A 25,070-nucleotide genomic window follows, 5' to 3' on the forward strand; every position below is an offset into this window, starting at 1 on the left:
TTATGCGCAACCACGCTCACAGGCTAAATCTATTTATCAATTCGGCGCCCGTGTGACATAGGCTCGGGCGATAACGAGGGTTCGCTGCTTGACGCTGTTAAGAACGGCCCGCTGAGTTGCAAGCTTTGCCAGCCAGTTGCTACAGCGGCGTCGACTTTTCCTGGAACGCCACCGTCATCCTCTAGCCAAACAGCGTCACTAAGTCTACTGTATACCAAGGACAATGCCCGCGTCCGCCACTCTGCGTCGCGGGATTGCCGAGATGAGTTCGACGAACCAGGCTTTGTGACTGAAAACGCCACCGCCCACCGGTCCGCCGTGAGCAAGGGAGGTCCCGAGGGTACGTCTTTGGAGGCCCCTTCCCACGCCCCGTTCCTGACGTAAGTCCCGAGTTCTGCGAAGTCCGTCTGCCCTCGGTAATGACCGTGAAACGGGTGCAGAAGTCCTCCCGCTCAAAAGGCGGCTCGTCTACGTCTACTGATCGAACCTTTGCTTCACCTAGGGATCCAGGGAGGACCGAATGTTTATAAACCGCTGTTGTGCGGCTGCTCAGTGTACTTTCTCTCGCAGTCATGCTAGACTGATGAACTGCAACGTCCTTATGTAGATGCTGTAAATAAACCCATATTCCTCGTTCTCAATGAGACGCAGTCCTTCCCTTCAACTACGTCCTCAGCGTGTTCCCGCGCTCGCCGCAAGCCTGATCGCCACCGGCACTCCTCTTTTCTGCTCACCCTCTCGCGATAATATTCTCCTCCGCTTTTCTCCTCATGCTTCCGCTGCACCCTCGTCCTCGTGCTCTTTTCGCTATCGCCGTCTTTCATTCCCGCTGCGCTCGTTCGCTCCGTTACGAGGGGCGCCGACACCGACGCTCAACGCAGGAACGGGCGCCCAAGAGCTGCGCTCTAAAAACATTTCACGAAAGGGTCTATATAACGCATTCGAATTCCCACACTTAAGCTGCCGTGTCTCTGCCGAAGTTTCGTACACAGTACCGTTGTACATACCGTAGATTTTCCTATAATATACTAGAGAGAACTCTGGCACTGCACTCGTTGTCCTGTCCCATAGGAATGATGGGACGTACATGTATGTCTGATCTTCGTGCTTGTGGATTCTGACGTTCTTGTGGCTTTGTATATTACGCTACATAAATCTTATTCTCGTAAATTTCAGAGCAATCTATATTCTTCGAAGCGCAGAAGACGCCGTGTACACGCACATTCGCTACTAATTGCAACGATTGAGCTTGTTGAGGTGGCCAAATCGAAACGCGCCAAGCGTCTCAAAGCGTTTCGCGCCCGCGATAAATTCATAAGGGCGTTTCAGATCGCTTGACGATGCATGCGTCCTTGGCCTGGACTTCCTCTTCAGCCTGCGAGGTGAGCGGAAGCGAAATGTCGGGTTCTTCACGAGCGGCTTCAGCGGACCATTTGGGCCATGGTATCAGGTCAACAGGACTCCCAACTGATTTTACAAACGCTGCCAACAGGTGCGTCCGTTCAGCATACGGTTTTTTTACATGGTGACGACTTAAGGCGAGGCCTTACAGAGTGGAACATTATCTAGACGCTCTTACATGGCTGTCTGTCGTGCCGGAAATGGTTGCGCTCGCTGCATATCAAACAAACCATCTGTGGGCGTTGGCATTCAAGGACGAAGAAGGAAAAAAGAGGATTCTCGCTGCAGACGCTTTTGATGTCAAGGATCGCCGCTGTGCGGTTGTCGACCCGTGTGACCGAGGCGTCTGTATCAGGCTCTACTGGCTTCTTCGCGGTTCACCTGACGACGACGTTCGCACTGCTTTGTCGCCTTTTGAAAAGGTGACTGAGATCACCAGGGACAGCTGGCGGGTAGAGGGATGCGTTGACAAAGGGTCAACCACCCGTTCTGTCACTATTAAGCTGAAGGTGGGCATCACCGCTGAGGACTTGCCCCACCAGCTGCGAGTAGCGGAAGATGTCGCGCTTGTGCATGTCGCACGCAGAGCTCCCCTCTTCGTCCGATGTCGTGGCTTCGAGCACATACGGCGCGAGTGCCGTTTACCATGTGCACGCTGTGGGCTTTGTTGTCGTTTCGGCCACGACTAGGCCCAGTCCTCGGTGTTAAAGGGAAGCTGAAAGGTTTTCCAGAAAAAATGAGTGAACGTCTGAACATAATGGTTTTCAACCCTCCGAATTCGAATATCGTATCGAAATTGAGCGAAAGAAAGCGCAAATATATTTTATTTCGACGAAAAGTGCAGCAGCGGACACGCCCAGCTCGCGCGTTTCGTTTCCGCCTGTGATTGGTCGGGCGCCTCGTGACGTCAACACAAGTAACCGACCGCTGCCGCTACACATGAAGCGTGGTGCCAGGTAGTTTGGTGCTCTTTTTCTGAGACGGTAATGGAAAATTTAGAGAGACTGCGTTTTTCTGAGGAGTTCGGCGTTACTCCCTACATGTACGAGCCGATTGCGAAGAGCCGGCCTCTCGAAGAAGCAAACGATGCTGGTGCGAGCGTTGCTTTCGACGCGAACGAAAGCGAAGTCTTGGGATCTCCTCGTGCTGGAAATGCTCTTTGGTGAGTATGTTTTTTGCAAAGCGATCTAGAGATCTCCCCGATCTTTCGCCGATCTAGTGAGCTCGTTTCCGCTCAAATAGCTGTAGTGTTGTGTTCCTGCATGCCTCCTCGTGGAACGTGAGCGGGGATGCGATCGTCGGCATTTGTGCGTTGTCCAAAGCTGTCGGCAATCTACAAAGACGGTTTAAACGCGTGAAAAACTTCCCGGTTCATGCAGTACGTGTAGTGAACTTCATATGTTGACTACCACGTTGACTACCACTCACGTTGATTACCACTCACGTTGACTACCACGCACGTTGACTACCACTCTACATACACGCAGACGCACCAACAAAGGAATGCAGGGTCGATCGAAGCAGATTACGATGGCACGCACGCAGAAACAAGCACGGTCAAGCACGGTCGCGGAGGCTGCGAAGGAACGAAACACTAGTGTTGACTTCACAACACCACGGTTTCCGGTCTCCGTTCGCATCGTCAGCGTCAGCAGCAGCGCGCGGCATTCGACGGGGGGCGGAGCTACAGCGCAATTTTAACCGACGATTACGTCGCTCCTAATTGAAAAAAAAAACCCAAATTTTACCTACATGGTTTATAAGGTTCCCGCATCCGTATATGAGCGTGTTATTGAATTCGACAGACTCTTCAGCTTCCCTTTAACGCCCCTGAAGAAGGCAACGCCAGTTAATGAAGCCAAGTCATTGGATGGTTGGAAAGACACGTGGGATGACACGGTAGAACCAACTAACTCAATAGAGGTCGAGGGAAATGAGGCCAAAGAAACTTGCACCTCAGCAGAAGTCATGACCGGAGAACAGCGCGACACTGACGACACCGTGATGCCAACGTCAAGTAGTGCAGCTGCTAAGAGGCTTCACGAAGAGGCGGATGAGCATGAGGAAAAAGACAGAGAGTCCGGGAGGGACGAGCGTCCACCGAAAGCTACCCCGGGACGCCGACTGGCGTTCAAGCCCAAGCCCGGCGTTCCGGCGAAACGCCGCGCTACAACCCAGACGCCTCCGCTCACGCGGAGGCGTTCCTGGGATAACAAAAGTTGCGAAGTCTGGGGCCTGCAGTTTGTGGGCAGGATGTGCGTCGGCCGTCGTCATTGTGCTTTGAAGTCCAGAAAATCATGGTCCGTTTCCCGAGGCCGTCGAGTCATCGTAGCAGATGTGAGACAGACGATATGCGGTAACTGGTTTATATTCTCCTTTCGTTAAATGACAATTAACTTTTCGACTGGTTTTTGTGTCGTGACATTGAGCGTGCGCGGGCTAAGCGGGCGTAGAAGGCAGTGCCAAGCTAACCATATTCTTATTGAAAATAGTATTGACATATTGGCCGTTGAAGAAGCAAAAATTGCAACTGATGAATACGTGGAGCAAATGGTTAACGTTTTCCGCCCCAGGTATACTGTATGTGTATGTCACACGGCGGGTAGGTCTTGGGCTGCCTTAATTTTTTTTTGCGTAGCAGCATGCCGTAGTTGTAGCAGTCACGTCATCCGATTAATGGCAGAATGGTCCTCCGCGATTTTATTTTTTCAGAGATGCCTCGAAAGGCTATGTGTTTATGCTCCGAACGTAGCTCGGGAGCGGGAAGTCCTTTTTGTTGATGTTCAACAGTACTTGAATTGTGAAAGGCATGTCATTTTATTGGGTGATTTTAATTGTGGTTGCGTTCCAGAATATAAATCTAAGTTGACCAGTGTTTGTGATAAAAGTGTCGTGCTTTTAAGTTCGCTTCTACGGGAATAAGAACTTGAAGACATTGGTTATGTGTTGTCAAGCGAAAACCATGCCATGTATACGCACTACCACGGTCAGTGTCAACGCAGGCTAGACAGAATTTATGCTCCGTTAACCTTTGTACTTTTATTTTCATGTTATAAAGTGTTACATGTTAGTTTTAGCGATCATTGCCTGATTATGTCAACCATAGGAAAGAAACAAAAAGCATCAAAATTCAGTTGGGACTTATGGAAGCTAAATGAAAAGCTTTTGCAAGACCATGTTTTCCAAAAGGCAGTTCAAGAAAAGCTCGAAAATTTGATCAGCACAACTACGTCAGCGTTCATTGCAGATTGGGAACTCTTCAACAGAGACTTCACCGCAATTGAAAGAGCGTATACGTAGTCCATCATAAAAAAAAGGAGGAGGAAAGAGAAAAGTAGGAGGCAGGGAGGTTAACCGGAATAACGTCCGGTTGGCTACCCTACACCGGGGGAATGGGAAAGGGGAAACAAAGATCACACGGAGAGAGAGGAGGGAAGGAAAGAAGGAAATTGCGGCAAGTTCGCTGACGTGTGTGGTTTTACAGAAATTGCATTAGTAGTCACAGATGGTCGCACAAACCCGTCGTCCTTAAACACAAAAGCGCCTTCACCGCTTTATGGGCCGACGGGTGATGGGGGCGGTGTTCCAGCAGCACCTGCACAGAAAGAGGCCGATTGTCCAGTTTTTGGAAAGCTTTGGCAAGTTCTTGTCTCTCTAGGGCATATCTTGGACAGAGGCGCAAGGTGCTCGATGTTTTCTTCGGTGCCACAGACCTCGCATGCTGCACTGTCAGTCGCTCCAATTAATGTAGAGTATGCCTTTGTGAAGTCAACTCCTAACCAAAGGCGACAGATAAGCGTAGCTTCACGTCAAGTAAGTCCGAGTGGAGGTCGGAGTTGCAGGGAGGGGTTTAGTCGATGCAGTCGTGTAAGTCGTAAGTTTGGCGAATTCCACTCGGTCACTGTGAGACTGCGTGCCAGGTGTCGAAGCTGTCTTGCAGCGTCAGTCCTCGAAAGCGGAATTGGAACGCTGTGCTCTTCTTTATGTGCTGTGCGAGCAGCGTTATCGGCGGAATCATTGCCACTGATTCAACAGTGGCCAGGTACCCATTGAAAAACGACCTCGTGGGCTTTTTGTTGGACATCATGGTAAAGTTTCACGACTTCGTATGTCAATTGGTCATGACATCCGTGTCGGAGAACTGACTGCGTGCACTGTAATGCTGGTTTTGAATCACAGAACACAGCCCATTTTCTAGGTCTTTCAGAATCAATGAATTCCAGTGCTCGACGCAGGGCCGTTAGTTCTGCCGCCGTTGAGGTCGTGACATGCGATGTCTTGAACCGCAGTGTCATTCCTTGCGTTGGTATAACCACGGCATTGACGTATAACCACATAATTGACAGAGACCTGTCTTGGACTCCGCACGTCAATTACGTGAAAATGCGGCCTACTGCTATCTGTCACCTGTTCAGGTTCCTTGCAGGAAAAAGTTGGGGCGTATCTGTACACGCTATGTCACAGTTGTACATGGCGTTGTTTGTTCGATTCCTGCGATACAGCCTGCCTGCTATATCCAACACCTGCAAGACTAACTTGCGTACGATTCAGAGTATTCAAGCCCAAGCCCTTAGGATATGTCTTTGCTTACCACGCAGGGCATCAACGGCTGAAACCATTGCCCTTGCGCAGGATTACCCGGTCACAACGCACATTACCGTTGAGACAATGCGTATGCATCTCAGGCATTATGCTAGGACCCCTTCCCGCCACTTGGCGAGCCTTACTGCTGCAAGGCCCTGCTCGACATTTAGCGGTATTGTCAGTGCACATCGTACGTCGTTTACTTCAGGGTACGCACCTGCGGCCAAGCCAGCGTTTCCTCCGTGGTGTTTGAGCCGTCCACAAGTACATATAATGATTCCAGAACAGCTGAGCTTACTTCTTCTGCATGAAAAGTACAGCGACCACGTGCACATATATACCGATGGATCGACTACGTCGTGCAGATAAAAAAAAAGAGCGTGAAAAGGAATTGCACCTCAGGTTAAAATACATGCTCTACGCAGAAAGCTCTTCGCCTGGATTAGTTTCGAAAGAAATCAAAGACGTGATGTCGTCATAGATGTCGCTTGAAATCATAGAAGAAGAAAAGTACAGGGGTGCGGTATTAAGGGCAAGGGCAGACAGTTTATGGATGGGAGAGACGCCTACCAAGCGAGCAGAAAGCCACGAGAAGAAACACGCGGTTTCCTAAGAATAAACGGCAATAAGGTATCCAGGGGAAGTCACTAATGATGTTGGAATGATCGAGCACGCATTTGAGTCTTATTATGAAAGTATGATGACAAAAAAGACATGTGATATTGAAAGGTTTAGAAGTGCCTTCTTGCCATTAATGCCAACGTTATCAGAGGAGGACTGTGAGGCGCTCGACAGACCAATAAGCCTTTCAGAAGTCGAGGATGCGATTGACGAACTTCGTCCCGGAAAGTCGCCGGGGCCTGATGGTCTTCGAGGGGCGTTCTATAACGGCTTTAAATGTGGACTAGATGTAGCATTATACCGCGTGATAAGGGAGGTGAACGAGAACAAGGAAGCGCCTCCTCCTTTTTCGACATCGCACGTTATTTTAATTCCTAAAGCGAAAGATTGTGCAAGACTCTTGGAGGTTGAAGCCTAAAGACTAATAAGCTTGACAAATACGCACTATAACGTTTACACTAAAGTACTGGTGCGACGATTGCAGACTGTTATAAAAGAACTTGCGAGCCCCCATCAGCTATGCTGTATTAAAGGCAGATCAATATTTTCGAATATACATACTGCAAGGGCGATACTAAAAGGTTGCGATGAAAGAGAGGATAGAGTCGCTATGATACAAATTGACCTTTCTAAAGGCTTTTGACAGAGCCGTCCATGATGTATTATTCCTGGTCTTGGAACATGTTAAAGCTGGTGCAGTGATAACACATGGAGTAAGAATGGTGTACAAAGATTACACTGCAAAGTTACTAATCAATACGAAAATAGGCGCCAGTATAAAAGTAGAATCATCAGTAAAACAAGGATGCTCTTTGTCGCCTCCTTTATTAGCCTTGTATTTAGAGCCTTTTTTGTTTGAAAATAATTTAAACCCAACAGTGACAGAGCCAGAAATTTCGTTCTGCGGGGGACACCGAAATGAAATAACGGAAAGGAAAACATGTTGGCTACAATCGAATGCCTACTTTGGGCACCTAGTGGAGTTACCGAAGGAATATTCAAGAAAACGTGAGATTCTTGGTCCACAGAGAACCATACTCATACTGCTCGGTATCCTACACGGACGAGACAAAGCTTTCCGGAGAGGTTGCGCTCAAGCGAACGCGTTGGAATCCGTCGAGTCTCCACAGTGATGGCGACGAGCGACCATTGTTTCTTTTTCTGGTCTGCTAGCCAGAAAGCGTCCAAAACTCTGCCAGGCAAAAATCCACTCGGCCAGAAAAAAACTAACGCGCACCGAAGTGCGCCGCGCGTTGGTCGGGGCAACACGAGAAAAAAATTGGAGGACGCTTGAGCTTCGCCTTTAAGAGTGCAGCGCGATGGCATTCAAAGATCCCTGACAGCTTCTCAGACTTCCCGGCAACAGAAGCGTATGTTACCGCAGTGTTTACCGGGGAACGCTGGCCGTGAACGCTATGCACGAAGGCGGGCTTTGTGGTAGAAACGCGGCGCCTTGCGTGGGCTGCGATGCGGCGGAGGCGAGCGCCAGCTGGAGGTATTGAAAGGAACAAGGCGCGCCGGCGCGCGCAAATGGCGAACGCCGCAGCCGGTCTGTGAATTGTAGGAAAGCTGACAGACAGCCTGCGGGTAGGAGAACAAGAAAATTCAAGAAGTTCAATCTGGGCTCACGATTAAAAGTCAAAGTAAACAAGTAAAGAAGAACGTAGTTGCCCTTGTTGTCATCAGTGTTTTGACATGGTTGCTTTGGCGCAGGTGAAAAAAAATATGACGGCACAAATGAACCACCACAGCGCTTCGTTTCATCGGACCTCGCTGCGTGCTTTGTCAACTTGTCTGATAGTGTGTGGATTTGGCTTGTCTCGTTGTTTGATTCCATGTACGACTTGAGAAAAGTCAATGCACCTTTGGCGTCAAATGTTTTATAACAGAATTACACCCACAAAATTCTGGGATTGAAAATCTAAAGTACGACTTTGGAAATGTCAATGCACCTTTCACATCAAAAGTTTGCGAGAACTTTATACCCATAAAGTTTAAGAATTGAAAATCCAAGCGCTCCCTAGATTCCACGGCCTCTGCGGGATGCCGCGACCAGCCCGCTCGCCATCAAAACGCCTTTGAGACTTTGTCCTCGGACGGAGCTCCTTGCGTTACGATGTCTGACTCCCGGTGCAATGGCGTTGCCGCGAAATGCAGCGCGAGTTCACAATGTTCGCGCTAAAATGTCTTTTAGAGCGTGAAAAGGACATCCTAGACAACATCGAGCATGATTTCCGGCGCCGGGTGCTGAAGCCCCATAAGACCCCCCCCCCCCCCTGGCTACGCCCCACAAACCCAATGTATTCGTGAGTTTATGTATGCAGGAATTGAGACTAAAGTTTTGGCTTATGCAGATGACGTGCAATTATTTGCCGTGATACAGACACCGTGGATAAAACGATAAAAGAGGTTGTTCCTTTTTGCGCCGCAACTGGAAGTGTTGTCAGCTGGACTAAGTGCCTAGGTTTATGGCAGGGCAGCTGACCACAGGCACCCGAGTATTTTTTCAACATGAACTGGAGCGTTACCCCTAGAAAATATCTTGGGGTGCCATTGCAACATTATCGTGACAGTGCAGCTAATTGGATCGAAGAAGTAAAAAAAGATCAGACAGGAAAGTGGGGCGGACATAATCTTTTGATGTTTTTAAGAGCTGGTGCTTTCAGTTTGTTTTAGCTACAAAAGTGTATAATGTACTACTAGTGTTATGCATGGCAAGAATTTCGGTGGAGAAATTTTGTAGAGTGTTTGCGGTATAGAAATATGGAGATCCTTTTGGGAAAGAACTAGCCGGTGTAACTTGTTTCATTCGGTGAAGAATGGGGGACTAGGGCTAACACATTTATTTTTGAAACAGATTGTTAGTAGGTTCTTTTTCTTAAGGTACCAAAGTGATATAATTCTGCGTATTGTTATTAAAGGGAGATTAAATTCTTCCTTGCCTAAGTGGGTTGTTTCATCAATAAGTGAACAAACTCCAACACCAATTGGTTTTCTGAGGGAAGTTGTGAAGTCCTTTACTGAAAGCGCATTTTTCGAATGAATTTTTGTATTCTGTGGCGCGTAAGAAACTCTATGGTGATCTGGTTGATGTTTTCTTGCCGCATCCTGTATACCGCACGATGTATAACTTAGGAGCTGAACGCAATGGGCTGAAACGCGCTAAAAATGCGGGTTAGATTTTCAGTGAAAACCTACTTCTTTCAATTGCATTCTGGCACTCTCGTTATGAAGTCATGGCTACAAAGCAAGGGCTTCTTTGTTCCCTGGCCTGTTGATTGCATCATATGTGAGAAACCTGAAGCTATTGAACACATCGTCTTGGATTGCCATGACTCTGTTTTCTTCTGGAATGTTCTAAAGCGAACTCTAAAGAAAGAACTGTCGATAAGTCATTTCGGTATTCGGTTCTTACCATGCGCAGACACTGGAGGAGTGCCGGCTGACTTGATAACGCTTTTGTGTATGAGCAGCGTGTGAAAAACGCGTATGGATGTCAGGAATGCCCGCGTACATGAAAGGTCTGCGAGGGAACACCTAAGTCAAAGTCTTACGTGCACGCGTGGTGCCCTCAAGCACATGACTGAACCACCAGAGTGGTTTCAGGAACTTGACAGTTTGGCGTCTGTGATATCCCCTTTGAGGGCCTTTTAAATCAGTACGGTCTCACCAAATGATGTAATATTATTTTTCTGCACCAAGTGACCTGCTTTGTACACGTTTGCATGGTGTTGTAATTAAGGTAAATAAGAAAAAAAAACCGTGGTTGCTTAGTGGCTATGGTGTTGGGCTGCAAAGCACGAGGTCGCGGGATTGAATTCTGGCATACGGCGGCCGCATTTCGAGGGGGGCGGAGGGAGAAAACATCCGTGTACTTATATTTAAGTGCACGTTAAAGAACACCAGGTTGCCAAAATTCCTGGCGTCCCCCACTACGGCATGCCTCATAATCCCATCTTTCTTTGGCACGTAAAATCTCATAATTTAATTTTATATTTTTAAGCAATAAAGATTGTTTTGTGTTGTAGATTGTACTGTACTCGATGGGGCTCTAACGGTACTAAGCATATCATATGCGTTGCATTTAATTCTATAGCAATCACTCCACTGCTTTACTAAAGTCTTGCCTCGCATAAATTCCACCACGTGCACTGCACCGGAATAACATTCCCATTTCATCTTGTTCTGTCATGCACCCGCTCCGTGGATGATGCCACGTTGTGGGCTTTAAAAAAATCGTGGCCAAAACGACGGCGTGATTATGAAGAGCGCTGTGGAGCGGTTGAATCCGGATTAAGTTTACCCCCCGGTGTTCTTTAATGTAAACACAGTGCACGCCACACGGGCTTTTTGCATATCGCCTCCATCGAAATGCGGCTCCCACGTCCGCCATTTCGGCCTCGCTCTCATACTTAGCAGCGCCACGGCAAAACCTCTACACCACAACGGCAGGCAATCCGTTGTGGGTTATGTGGGCGATGTTTCGACTATTTACACAGTAGCGCAGAAGCGCATGGACGGCGAAAAAAAAAAGTACGGGTCACGGCGCTTTCTTTCTTTCGTCGTCCGTGTGTTTCTGCGCTACTGCGTAAATGATGCCGTATACCAACTGGCCCACCGGTCGTTCCCTTTGGTGTTTCGAATGTTCGGCATCGTCATCAGCAGCAGAAGCGTGGCACGCGAGTTTCGCGTGTGGCCCGTGGCACGCGGAATCGAACCCCGTTCGAGGCGACGGCGCCCAGGGGCCGACACCGCACTCCTCCTAAAAATTTATCTTTTGCTTCAGACCTGGTTGACCACGTCGAGCGACACCGCAACGCGACCACCAGCCAGTTTCCGTTCAAATGACCACCATGGATAAGGATGACGCAACCGGATGCTAGCGCCGAGTTCCATCTACGGGTGGTCGCCGGCTGGCAGGGCTCTCCTGGGTGCCTTAGCGTGTCGTCCAATACAGGCGAGTGAGATTACAGTGTAAAATAGTTCGGGTTAACGACTTCCAAGATGGCGCGCGCTGGCAGGGTTTTCTCCGGCCGTCCCATTCAGGGTGCCCGACATCAACGAAGTCCGGCGAGTGCACTTGGCGGTCCAGAGGGGGCGCTGTTAGCCGGCGTCACTTAAGCTCCCTGGATTAAACAGCTTAGCGCGGAAGCTTGGGTATGTTGCTGAAACAAGTTAACTTATGTTATACATGGACCCCAGCGTCACTCTCTCGAGTGACTCGGAAGGGAACTGTCTTGCCGAGTGGAGGAGCCGCCTTAGCGCAGACGGAGCAACATGCCAAAGCGATAAGCTTCTTATTTGATATTTCGCCCGTTTGTTCTTTTTTGAGTGTTAGGTCAGCCGAGCAATCTTTATAACTTATCTTTCCTATACTTTTCATTTTCAATAATTTTTGCTTAGATATAAGTAGCTAACGAATAATTACAATTTTTTACCACATCTAGGGTTACATTGTACTGCGCCTTTTTAGTGCGAGGTAATGGTTGGTACTAGGCGGAACTCACGCGTGCGTTGTTCTGAGCACAAGCGCTCTTACGCGTTGGAAGAAACGCGATTTGAGTCAGTACGCGAAGCGAACGGTCCAGCTTTTATCTGTGGGATGTGCATGCTAGGGTCACGGCTAGATAACTTAGAGCAGGAGAAGCCGAGCGTGTTGGACAGCGAACAGAAGCAGAGGAAGGAAGTAGAATAAAAGTGCTGAAATGAAGTCTCTCATGGACAGTGTTAAATTTATGAGCGATGAATTTGAGGACATGAAAAAGAGGCTTAGAGAAGCCACGGAAGATAGGGAAGCCTTGAGAAAGGCGAATAAAAGGTTTTGTGCTAGGAGCAAGGAAAATGAAAACGTTATTCAACAACTTCAGAAGAGGATTGTTCAATCGGAGCAATACTCGCGCAGGTCCAATATAGAAATTAAGGAACTTGTGCAACAGGACAATGAACGCGTCGCTGAACTTGTTGCGAAAATTGGTGATGTGCTAGCTGAGCCCATAACTCCTTGTGACATTGAAGTTTGTCACCGTGTGCTCACCTGAGAAGCTGGAAAATCTAATATAGTTGTCCAGTTTAAGAGCAAACAGAAGAGGGAAAGCGTTCTTGAAGAAGCGCAGAAGGCTAGGTTGCTAAGCAATCATGTTGAAATTCCTGATGATACCAGAGTATTTATTAATGAGCACCTCTGGTCCCACCTTGAAATGTCTTCTTTCGCTGGCATTAGCAAGAAAGCGCGAATGTCAGTGGTGCTTTGTCTGGGCGCGAAATGGGAAAGTACTTGCACGCAAAACTGAAGCCAGTAGCGTCGTCCACATTGCCTTAGAGGCTGACCTTCAAAAGATCGCCTAAATTGCAGCGTCTAAAGAAGTTCAACTTCGCCCTCTTTTGACTGCACGATGTATCGTGAGTATAGCTTACCAAGCGAAATTGCTCCGCCCGCAGACGCAAACACCATTTCCGCGTTTCACGTGAATTCACGTTCACTTGCCTATAAGCACGAAATAATAACTGTGTTTCTAGCCGAGTTTACTTCTCCATTTGACATTATCATGTTCTCTGAAACGTGGTATCTGGAACACAGTGAAATGCTGATCATAGATGGTTACACACATTTCTTTATTAATCGCACCGATATACGGGGGGGGGGGGGGGGGCGCTGTAGCATTGCATGTCAAGCACGGCATACAGTGTGATGTGCTTGAGGAATTCACCTGCGTTACGCCGCATTACGAAGTGCTAAGCGTTAAATCTGACAATAACCTGTTTGTTGTGATGCACCGACCACCTACTGGTAGTATATCTAATTTCATAGAATTTACTGAAAAGCTATTAGAGCATGCTACTTTTCACAATTACACAGTGCTTCTTGGTGGTGACTTCAACATAGACGTGCTTGATGAAAGCGCTCGAACTCGTGCAGTAACTAAGGTAATAAATTCTTCCGGTTTCTGCAGCGTTATTACGACACCTACTCGCGTGACACCATCTTGTCAATCAAGTCTCGACAATTTCATTGTTAACGCTGGTGCAGAGATTTACACAGCCGGGACTATCAGCTATGATATCAGTGATCATTGTCCAATATTCATTATATGCTCTTTTTATATTCACGAAAGAACTTTCCCTGATACCACGTTCAGCTACAGATGCCTGTCGGGCGAAAATACGGAACACTTCCGCGCGCTTGCTTTGCGCACAGACTGGTCTTCTCCTTATAACAGTAAAGGTGCTAGTCAAGCGTGCGATGAATTTCTCTCCATATTCAGTCGCCTATACAATTTGTTTTTCCCGCTTAAAACAGGAAAGGTTAAAAAAAAACGCATTAGAAAGCCGTAAGCTCAACCACAGCATGTTAGAATGATTTATTCTTGTAAAATGATTCTCCCTTTGTTTTCATTTCGTTTCGCAAATGGCACTTTTCTCAGTGCTTTCTTTGTGTGAGGTTTTGCTTGCTAAAACCGTGATATGATCAAGAGGTATGCCATATTGCTGGAGTTCAAATCATTCTGGAGAACAGGCGGTTGTTTATCGTCTACGCAATGCATGGTGCACGGGTGTTCCCAACCCCATGGACATGCGTCTTCTGATGCTGGGATTCGATCCCGCACCCTTGGGATTTACAGCGCAACTGCAATTCCACTACACCACCACGGCGGGTACCCATTCATTCGTCCTTCTTTTCAAGTTGCTCTCAGTTTGGTATGTTAATATAGCTACCAAAAAGAGATGCTATTTTCTAGTTCTTTGCACTTGTTTATGATTTATCCTTTATTTTAGGCATATCCTGAGTCCCGTTGAAATGTTTTCACTAAGCCGGGTGTTTCTCTTTTTTCAGTAATATCTTTTTGTTCAACAAGCATATGGTGACATATCATTTTCACATTATGCCCACAGTTTTCGTATTTCTGCCTACTTTTGTTTATTATAATATTAATTTACTAGCATTTTGTTGTTTTAGCTATTACTGTTTGTAGCCTTTGATGAGGAGGTCCACCTACAACATGTGCGTTTGTAGTTTCTCCTATAAGTCTGTTTTCCCGTAACTATAAGTCTGTTTTCCCGTTAATTCCAATTGATCCTCACTGCGACGCTTTCATTCTGTGACTATAGTATGACATATCCCCGCAGCATCATATTATTGACAGGCGGATAGTTTTTCCTTTCTTAAAAACTACCTGCAGTCTCGGTTTTCCACAGGGCTTGTTGTCGCACTCCTAATTGTGTTTTTGAGGTTTGCAATTTTCTGTACTGCTCTACCGTACAACAAACCGAAGGAAACCTTCATTGCTTTCTGTAAGGTTAAAGGGCTTTGGAACAACTGCTACCCCCCCCCCCCCCTTTAGTTAGGTGAAAAAAAATTACGCGGATACCATACGCCGGTATGCAAATCTGAGCCAAATGTTGCACTCGAACGCGGCGCAGCTCCTGGAACTCGTATGCACCCATTCTCAAACATTCCCTTGTACATTCCCTTGTAAACAGAAGCTAACCAACTTTGGAACTGCCATATTTCATCACGTTGCAGATTGCTGTATACAGTTGGCATTGGGAAATAGCAACTGTGTATACCAACTGTGCCGTAGGCGTCAGCTCTCGCTAACTTCAATTAGTCTGGAAAGCACAACTTGCCTTCAATAACGCGAAACTTAACCCAGGCCACACGCACGCTGTGCCTACCGAGCCTCGCGATGAATGACGGTTAGCACGTATTCAAAAAACGGGCGCCAGTGACACTCACTCCCTACACCTCGTGGCTAAACGTGCTTCGTATTGAGCTTCCTGTTGAGCGCTACACAATGCGAAATCTGCATTTTCCTACTATCCGTGTGAGCCAAAGCCGGTCCGCACCACACAACAAGGCCAGGTTGGAGCACAGGAGCGCGCAGTCCAGCCCTGCTGTGCACTTGAAGTCGTGCGTAACCACACACAGCTGCCACTATTGCATAGCGCAAATACATCGGCTTGCCGTACGTCCCACTTACCGTCGAAGGCGGAGTTCGGTCATCCTATCGCCGCCGGCGCTCCTCTACTCCTACGGAACAGATAATTGCGGGTGAACGGAATTATTTCATTAATATATTCCTGGTAGGTACCGCACTCGCTCAAAGTTAATCTTTAGGCTTCAAGAAATGTGGTTGAGAGCCCCTTTAAGATAAAGTAGCGAACACGAGCTATATACTAGTACCAAAATGCTCACTGCTATTTTCGTGCCTTGTAGGAATGATTAACTTGCCTACTTTTTTATGCAGATCCCCTACACAAAGTGCAAGAACTGGCAGTCCGGGTGTTCAGAAATTTTGAGCCTGCATTGCAAGGCCGCTCATGAAAAGTTCTGTACATTTCGGTAAGCAAGTTTTTGAAGACGCCGTCATGTTAGCGGCGCCAATTTCGCTCACACAATTTCAATGTGTGTGTGCGTGTGTGTGTGTGTGTGTGTGTGTGTGTGTGTGTGTGTGTGTGTGTGTGTGTGTGTGTGTGTGTGTGTGTGTGTGTGTGTGTGTGTGTGTGTGTGTGTGTGTGTGTGTGTGTGTGTGCGTGCGCGCGCGTGCGTGCGTGCGTGCGTGTGCGCGTGTGTGCCTGCTAGCGTGCGTGCGTGCGTGCGTGCGTGCGCTCTACCTGTGGCCTCATTTTCAGAATTTAACAGTTGCTTGCTAGGGAGCACAGTGTAAAGCGACTTGCAACTTTAGGGTCTGCTTATAGATCTGCAAATGTCGAAATTACTTCCGATCTCTCCAATGAACATGATTGTTTGCAATAGCTGTGATACTTTGTGGTAGTGCATTACAATCGATGCTATATAACGGCGAACTATCTCGTTGAATATTCTTATAGCCGTAGACATAACAGTTTTCTTTCGGAGCTATTTCAGTGCCAGCAGCAGTTCTCACCGAATAAATGTATCCATTCAGATTGTCGCCCATCTGTACGTCTATTCCTATTCGGCTATATACGTGACACATCACACAAAGCAAAGTAGCTTCCTAAGCTCGCAGACCACGTGATGCGTCTATGCAGGCAAAAGAAAGGTTACTCGAGCACACACACACATCTCCAGAGATTGATTGCGGCTATTATTGTAGTTGCTGCGCGACACGTACTATATACACATTCGAAGTGCTCGTAGAATTTGCTGGTTTTTCTTCTGCCAGAACGCAGGGACATATAGATAGGATGCGTAATAAAACATGCGTTTATCAAGGCGATTGTATGAAATAAGCGAACGTTATGCTGTTTTGTACCGTGCAACTGCGCTCGTGTCCGTGTTGTGTTCCCTTTCTTAACAGATATTGTCGTCGTTGGTCGCGGCTATTCCGTGCCTACGCCTCGTAGTGCATGCAATACACGACAGTAATACGCGCTGCTGTCTGTAGTGTCATTCGCGAACGGTCGTCTCGCTTTTGCATAGAGCGATACGCAACGCCGAGCGCTCCATTTCCTGCGCCGATCTCGAAGGCGGTGAACGTGTGGGAAGGGTGCGTTCAGATAAATTCGGCCGAGCGCATACGGCGACCGTTCATAATTCTGATTAAAAAAAAGATGTCAGTTTTCTGCCAGATTGCCGATGACAATGGAATCTAACTATTGCAGGAAAAAATGTCTATACGAAAAAATAAAACGCGGAAGCACCCTATCCGTCACACATGGTTCTTGTGGATTTTGCCACAGAAATTCACCTCATGGTTAACTCTCAGAGAAAAACTTAGTCTGTGGCTCTAAGGATACTCAGCAGGAGAGTTGGCGGTTAAATACCATCGATTGTAACGTATTACCATAGAATATCACAGCCATTCTTCTGAGAAAAATTAACAAAATCTGCAAGAAGGGAACATTACGCAGTATTGACGGAAGTTCAATTTTTTTTTTCATTTGTGCTTAAAAAGAGCATATCAAATTTTCCAGCATTGAAACTCGGTGTCAGAACACTCGTTTATGTATGAAGTAAATAGTTTTGCTTTTGCTGAGTGAACAAATCCACAGTAAGCGCTTACACTCTAAGAAAAGTTTACACCCTTTGGAGTGCCCCTTCTGCCATACAACGATAATCGTCATCTGCCTTGATGCGTTTCCTTTCTTTAACGCTGTGAGGCCGGTACTTTCCAGTAACGAATGGAATGCGCGTTATCAGTATGATAGCATTCCCGACAGGAAGGCAGCGCGCGCGGCGTTTTCAAGAAAGGTAACGCATCAGGGCAGATGACGATTATTGTTGTGTGGCACAAGGGGCACTCCAAAGGGTGCAAACTTTTCTTAAGGTGAATGATATGGCATGTTGACGAATCAAGATAATTCTAGAAAAAGAGCAATCTTGGATTCTGCCTTAGAAATTTCCCCAAATCAAGAGATTTGACATACACTAACCCAATCTGCAAAGGAAATTAGCATTTTGTTTTTCTCATTGAATAGCAAAGCAAGAAATGTGACAGAAAACGGTAACACCGGAGCAATTATTTATTTATTTATTTATTTATTTATTCATTTATTTATTTATTTATTTATACATACATATTGCAGGCTCAATGAGGCTATTGTAAGAGTGTGACGAACAAAAAACAAACAATTATAAGAGGGCTTGCGTCAATTCTTTCAGTGGTAGAGAACGGATGTTGCCCGGTAATGATTCGAGATCCGTCTATAAATTTACACCTCTGTTTTCTCGCCTACTACCTGCGCCGAGCCAGATGGTGCGCGTGAGATACGTGTATATATCGGCTGCGAAACACCATACCGTGGGTTCCTCCTTTCGAACAGCGATTTAAAAGCAAGTTTCCCAGCCCGCGCACGCCAAAGCGGCTCGTAAAAAATCACAAAGAAGTTCTTGCAAGACCGCAACTTTATCTAGAAAAGTGCCAAATCGGAGATTGCTTTCCTCAGAGGTTTACTCGAGCAGCTGGAAGATGGTGCACTACTGGGGTACAACTTGGCGCAGAGGAAACGGGACACGCTCGCAATAACTCAGAAGCTATAGGCAAGCCCACATTCTTTCTAACTCTCAGCATGTCCGAACTCGGCAATGAGCGCCTACTAGGATTCGGCGACAGAGTGACAGAGCAGGTCGAGACGCCGCCGCAGAGTCGATGCCTTGGACCTGCAAAACGATAGCATAACTTCGAATGCTGCACTACGTGGCACAACAACAATTGTTGTTTTTTTAATTGGCACGGAGAGTCGTAACTTGGGTCGCTATAACGTAAAACTATTCCAGACTGTTCTATTCCAATTCTGCAATCAGCCCTCCACGATCGGTCAAAAACTTTTTTGTCGACCCCCACTTCTATCTGTCACGCGACGTCACGAAAACCGCGATAGCTCCCCATCTGATATGACACGTACACACTGATTATGCGTGATTTGCCCGAACAAAAGAAAAATAGTTACTTCTGATTCGACGCCTTTTCCCCATTAGCCCTGGGCTATTGGTCAAGAGTTTCCGGGCTGCACCCACTTCACCTGCTTGTCACGCGACGTCACAAAGCTGCAAAAACTTACCGCGTCATAGTGACGTGTACGCGTTAACGGTTCATTATTATACCGAACAAAACTGAATTTTTTTCTGAATAGCCGCATGCTGCCCCATTCCGCAAGGAGTAAAAGATGGCTGCCGCCGATCGCTCAGCCACTGGCTACTTGCACCTGCCGGAGAACATGGGTTTACTTGCGCGTAATACACCTTTTTGTGTGGCCGTGTAACGTTTTTGGGCACTTTGTTCCGTGCAATACATACATTTCAATGACAGTATTAAAAGTAGCGTCGCAGAATTTTACACTGGATACATGCACCTGCATGAAAGGAAGCCGCCTATAATTGCTCTCATTTGAACTACTTGCCTTGGCAGTGCATGTCAAGAAAGAGTGAACAAATTCAAGCGCTTCGTTACACCTATTCAACCGGCAGCAGATGGGTTGCCGTCATGACGAATGAGTCAAGTGACACTGGTCTTATGCGGGTCCACTCAGGCTTGCAGAGATCGGGTTTACTCTTGCAAAATGAATACCTGCTCAAAAAATAGCGAGAAATACTTGTGCTTACCTGGTCTCATTATGAAACCGGCAAAACTTCTCAGAAGTGAAAATGGCGGTGCCAGAACACCATAGAGCCACATAAGACATGTGATGTCCCGATTTAGCCATCCTCGTCTAATGATTAGTTGACGAGGTTTCCTGCGTCTTCCGTTCCTTGCACACATGATCACGCCTATCCTACTCATATTCCCATCGTCCTAGTAGGCACGATAACCGAAGCAGATCACGAAGCGCGGTCCGACTTGTGATATTGTTGAGCGAGTGGCAACGGTGAGTGGATGCGAGCCCGCACTTCATCCGATTTGAAATTTACAAAAAGAGAAATAAATAACCAAACAGAAGGGAGAGTTGCGTACCGATCACTGAAATTTTATTGTTTCTAGGAACTTGTGAATGACAAGAAATGTGAACATTCACATCTTATTTTACTTGGTTCTGCGAGATCTTGGGATGCCTGACAACCGCTAGATGCGCGCATGTTCCTTGAAACACAGACTAGCACTCGCCCTCCTGGGCTTATTTATGAGATACGTGTTATTATAGCAGTGAACGCGTGCTATTTATAAGCTATAGAATGCTCACTCTTATTTTGTGCCTTTTACGATTAATAAACTTGCCTATTTTTTAATGCAGATTCCCTATACCCGGTGTCGCAATTGGACAGCCTGTTGCACTGTGGTTGCAAGGCTCGATTACATGGCCAACCATGAAGACACATGTGGGTTCAGGTAAGCAAGTGTTTGATTACGTTGCACATTACCTATAATAGATGTTTTTTTCTGTGACAACATTGCTCTGCAATTCTGGCCGTTGTACCCTGAAAGAAAACGGAAGTGAGTAGCAGTTAGGCTGTGTGTTACTGTCTGACAATCACATGTGTGCTTTAAACAAGTAAGACAGGGAAGCTTGAAATTATAAGCTAAATATTTCACGACTTCTCATCCTGTACAGCCTGAGTAGGAAAAAGTAAGGGCGGAGTGCATGATTATACATTATTTAACACGCATTAAGTCATCGCGACATTGGTGAAAACGTAGTGTTTGAACGCTTCCTGTATCGCAGTTGGCAGCGAAGTTGCTGAAACGTCCACGTAACGGAAAGATGAAAACGCCGTGGGTTTCGCCAGCATGGTGGCTTATGTGCCTCTGTTGCTGAATCAGCCACGACACAGCATAATGATAAACCACAGCAGAAGTACCAGAATTGCTGCTAAAATACACGACCAAATATTTACATCGCTCTGACCTGAAGCTAAACATTCGGATAAAATTGCCTGTCTGGTTGGGAAATTGATTAGGACTTGAGACTGTCAGTCTCAAGTCCTAATCGCTCTGACCGTACCATCCGGGGTCGCAAAGGAACTGATATCGATGGCGATAGTCTCCTTCTTTGCATCGGCTCCGACCACTGTCAAATTCATGCTGTCGCGCGAGAGAAGCATGCGACATTCTTTGAATCCACCCGCTTGGCCTTGAGAACTGCCGAACTAAAGCCCCCCTTTTCGTCAAACCATGTACACGCCTCTACCTTGCGAAGGTTGAATGACACCAAGACATTCATCACCTCTCGGTGACAAGTGCGCGGGCCTTTGTGTGTGCATGCTTTTCTGGGGGACTTAGATGGAGAACTGTGCTTTATGGCCGAGGTCGAAAAAGAACCTGAAGAGACAACTCTGCTCCCCCCCCCCCCCTCCCAGCTTAATGTTATTCGGCTGTTAGGGGCGGCGTAGTTTTATTTTTCGTGACAATTATTGTTCCTAAAACGGACCTTTCCTCCAAAGGTGATCAAAATTGAAAAATAATATAATATAGGGTGAATTAGGTGGTTTATATATTTTGCACGAAATATCTTTTAGCACTTGCCGCTCCCAAACACAATACTTTGTTTCGTGGAGACCACCGCAAGATAATGTTGAAAGCTGTTATAGTAGTACTTTTATAGTTAAATAGATGTCCATCGCATTGCGGCTACGACGTTAAAAATTTTAAGGCGTGCTAAGCATGGCAATAGCATCACCACTGATATCCTGGCTCTTGGTACCGTCGAATGCAGTAATTAGGAATTCCGTAAGGCCACCGGAAAACCTTACCTAAGCTTAGAACTTATTGCCGCGCTACGAAGCAAAAGCAGTGCATATTAAGAGTGAGCGATTATCGCTAATCGATATGGTTTCACACATCAAGCCAAAATCACCCGTAAAGCAGATCAGCTGAAATTATAGCTATAGTTGCAATACTTCCAGTTAGCTAGTTGCAATACTTCCAGTTAGTTTCGTCTCTTTTTCTCTTGTTTTAACAGATAATGTGACGCTACGTGCTGGCATGTTCCAGCTTAGGACATACTATTTATATCGCGGAGTGCATTGACCTGATGATCTCGTTAGAAATCAAATTGGTGGCCTTGCAGAAGCAGTGCGCGGTGAGGGCCGATTTAGGCTCAAGCCGCACGCCGCACCACACGCCTGCCGCACGCGTGTGGTCGGGCGATTGCTGATTTCGCAGACTGGTACACACGCTTCAGTTTACACTACATGTGCGGGCCCAGTGTGTACCGAACTTTCTTCACCATTGAGCATGTGCGAAATGTGCAGTTTTCCGCATGACCGCACGCGTGCGGCAAGCAGGCGGCGCAGCTCGAGAGAAATTAGCCTTTAATTGACCGGGTCTAAAGCTGAGATAAATATGAGTACCAGGTGCGCGGCCGGTATAGTACTCCAGTATCGTCAGACCGGTCCACTGGTGTAGCGCAAGCTAATTTTTCCGGAGTGCGGTGGCTTCACTATAGGCTCACTTAGTCACGCTGAGCCCATAAGAAAATTATCTTTAATAGCAGTTTGCTAACATATTCCTTTAAACATTTTAGTAGCACTGCGTCAATAATTGGCCATCTACTTGGATTGGAATAGTGCTTTAAAAAAAGGGCTTGACTCGTGAGTGTGTCATATATCGACATTATTGTGCCTAAGAAAAATTGATCGAAAGTTCTCAAGTCACTTCCTACTCTAAATATTTTTCGGCAAACAATACAAGCTGTGACGTACTACATGCTCAGTACGCCAAGAGAAAAAAAAATATTTTGATGTATAGTAATAAAACATTCTTTACACAAAACTAACAATCCTTTTGACGCAGTAATAAAGTGGTTATTTAGGCAGGAGTTAGAAGAAAGTATGTTAATGGTTAAAATATTCTTTATACAGAATTAAATTGTGACCCTAGTAACGGTGTACAAACAATGTTTTCCATACAAAAGAAAGAATGACAATTTTAACAGTGTAATAAAAATGTTATTTATAAAACATTTTTACAATGTATTTAAAATATCCTTCGTACAAAACACAGAAGGAAGTATGTGAACGGCGTACATAAAGTATTCTTCATACAAAAGTAAGAAAGAAGTGTTTTGACAGTGTATGAACAAATATTACCAGAACGTCAATTTAAATATATTATCAGTAATGTAACGAGACACTGTGTAGGAGTTCTAAATATTATAATAAAGTTTTTTTGCCAGGGATAGCTGATTTCGGCTGTAAGACACATACAGGCACTTTGTCAGGAATCTTTTGTAAAGGCAGTATTTTTTGCGCAGGTATTTAGCTTCGTATGCCGATTCTTCATAGCATTCTCCCCTATTTTCGCTAGATTAAAACTTGGCGGAATTTGTTATTGCTATTCAGCGAGAGCAATTTTGCGCTGCTGATAAAGCTTACCGATAAAACACGGGAGCATATGAATACCTTATTAATTGCAAAGGACGAAATTAAAGGACGGACATTATTGGTAGCCTGCAATTACACATAACGTGTCCCCTTTTCACCAACTGCTAACGTAGTTTTCTGGACTACATCGAGAAAACGATGGCGACACAAACCTCGTACAACGCTAATGAGAGGGGAGGAAAATGAGGATTGAGTTATTAGTTGCAATACTTCCAGTTAGCGCACCGTCAACGCTTGGCATACATCAAACTTGCTATACCGCCCAACATTATTGATTTTCTACTCAATGTCAGTTTTTCTAGGACTCCTTGCATCCTTGCAGATAATGGCTGTATGGCATTGTGCATCACTTCAATAAATATTCTTTACAAAGGGTATAATTAAGGAACGCAAACGAAGCATTGATCGTACGTCATTCCTAACGTGCTTCAATACTTTAATACAATAAAAGCTACGTGATTCGCCTAGGTCTCAAAGGCGACAGGAAAACTAATAATAATATTTGGGGTTTTACGTGCCAAAACCACTTTCTGATTATGAGGCACGCCGTAGTGGAGGACTCCGGAAATTTTGACCACCTGGGGTTCGTTAACGTGCACCTAAATCTAAGCACACGGGTGTTTTCGCATTTCGCCCCCATCGAAATGCGGCCGCCGTGGCCGGGATTCGATCCCGCGACCTCGCGCTCAGCAGCCCAACACCATAGCCACTGAGCAACCACGGCGGGTGACAGGAAAACTAGACTACCAGCTTCGTAGAACGTATCAAAATAGGGATTAAACAAGTATCACAAATATTCGATAACTATTTTTCAAACAAAATAGCCTACACCAGTTGAAACGTTCTATAAACGTCAATGATGGTGTGGCGTCAATTTCTTTCTAATTATGAAATTACAGCAGTTCTTCGCCGACCCCCTTACCCCCCCCCTCCCCAGGGCATAGAAACTTTATGTGTTTCGTATACAGACTCTAAAGCGGCTAGTAACAAAGGTTTAGCAATATTTCATCAATTCCAAATAACCGACGTATTCAAATGTTGGCCGCCTATCACCCCTAAAACTTGCGGGTTTATTTGTATTTCTCAGAAAATCGTGAAGGAGGCATGGAAGGTGTTCGAGAGCTTCTAAACTCATAAACAGCTTCGCTGTAAAACAAGCTGGATTCTTGGTGCAACCTCAAAGATAATGAGTGGTGCAATGTTTTTTTTTTTGTATGCAGACAAGTGCGCTGCTTGTACAACAGCTGTGGATGGGTCCACTCCTTGAACCAGCTGGCCGGTCACCTAGCGCAGCAACACAACGTCAACGTGATTGCAGTGCAGGGTAAGTCAGTACAACAAGAAAGAGAACACGAACTGTATTCCAATGTAACAATTGGGAGTGATAACTTGCGCTGCATGTCACCGTAACATCAGCATGGAAACTGGCCTTTGCAATGCGGAGCTAGCTGTGCAGGAGTACTGCTCTAAGGTGCCAGGTGGACTAGGGAAGCGCAATGGATCGATTTCGACCTTTTAAAATATAGTAGTCATTGATGGACTTCAGTGCTAACGTCAAAAAACAATTAATTATAATCACATGGATTCAGGAAACATGTTAACGCGCAAAAGGAATGTGAGTGAATGTTCTGACTTTTCATGTTGAGCCATTAGGAAATATGAAGGGGCCATCAGGAGCACGCTGACGCCTACCCGTTAAGGCGCATGTTTTACACAGCCTCATCAT

The 25,070-nt window shown here is 46.2% G+C and overlaps 1 protein-coding gene across 5 annotated transcripts in view; it reads left to right on the top strand.

Annotated features, from left to right (window-relative positions):
• LOC142575821 (uncharacterized) overlaps positions 1-25,070 on the top strand; it is a 262,670-nt gene that overhangs the window by 235,807 nt on the left and 1,793 nt on the right. For 3 of the 5 annotated variants that reach the window (XM_075685501.1, XM_075685500.1, XM_075685499.1), the window contains exons 4-5: positions 15,852-15,946; positions 24,565-24,668. In XM_075685501.1, coding sequence (XP_075541616.1) covers positions 15,852-15,946; positions 24,565-24,668 — 199 coding nt within the window. Of the gene's footprint in view, positions 1-15,851; positions 15,947-20,256; positions 20,352-24,564; positions 24,669-25,070 lie in introns of those variants that run through there. The other 2 variants (XR_012826719.1, XM_075685502.1) reach the window with 2 other exon arrangements.

The sequence above is a fragment of the Dermacentor variabilis genome, chromosome 3, assembly GCF_050947875.1.
Source record: "Dermacentor variabilis isolate Ectoservices chromosome 3, ASM5094787v1, whole genome shotgun sequence".
Classification (NCBI taxonomy): domain Eukaryota; kingdom Metazoa; phylum Arthropoda; class Arachnida; order Ixodida; family Ixodidae; genus Dermacentor; species Dermacentor variabilis.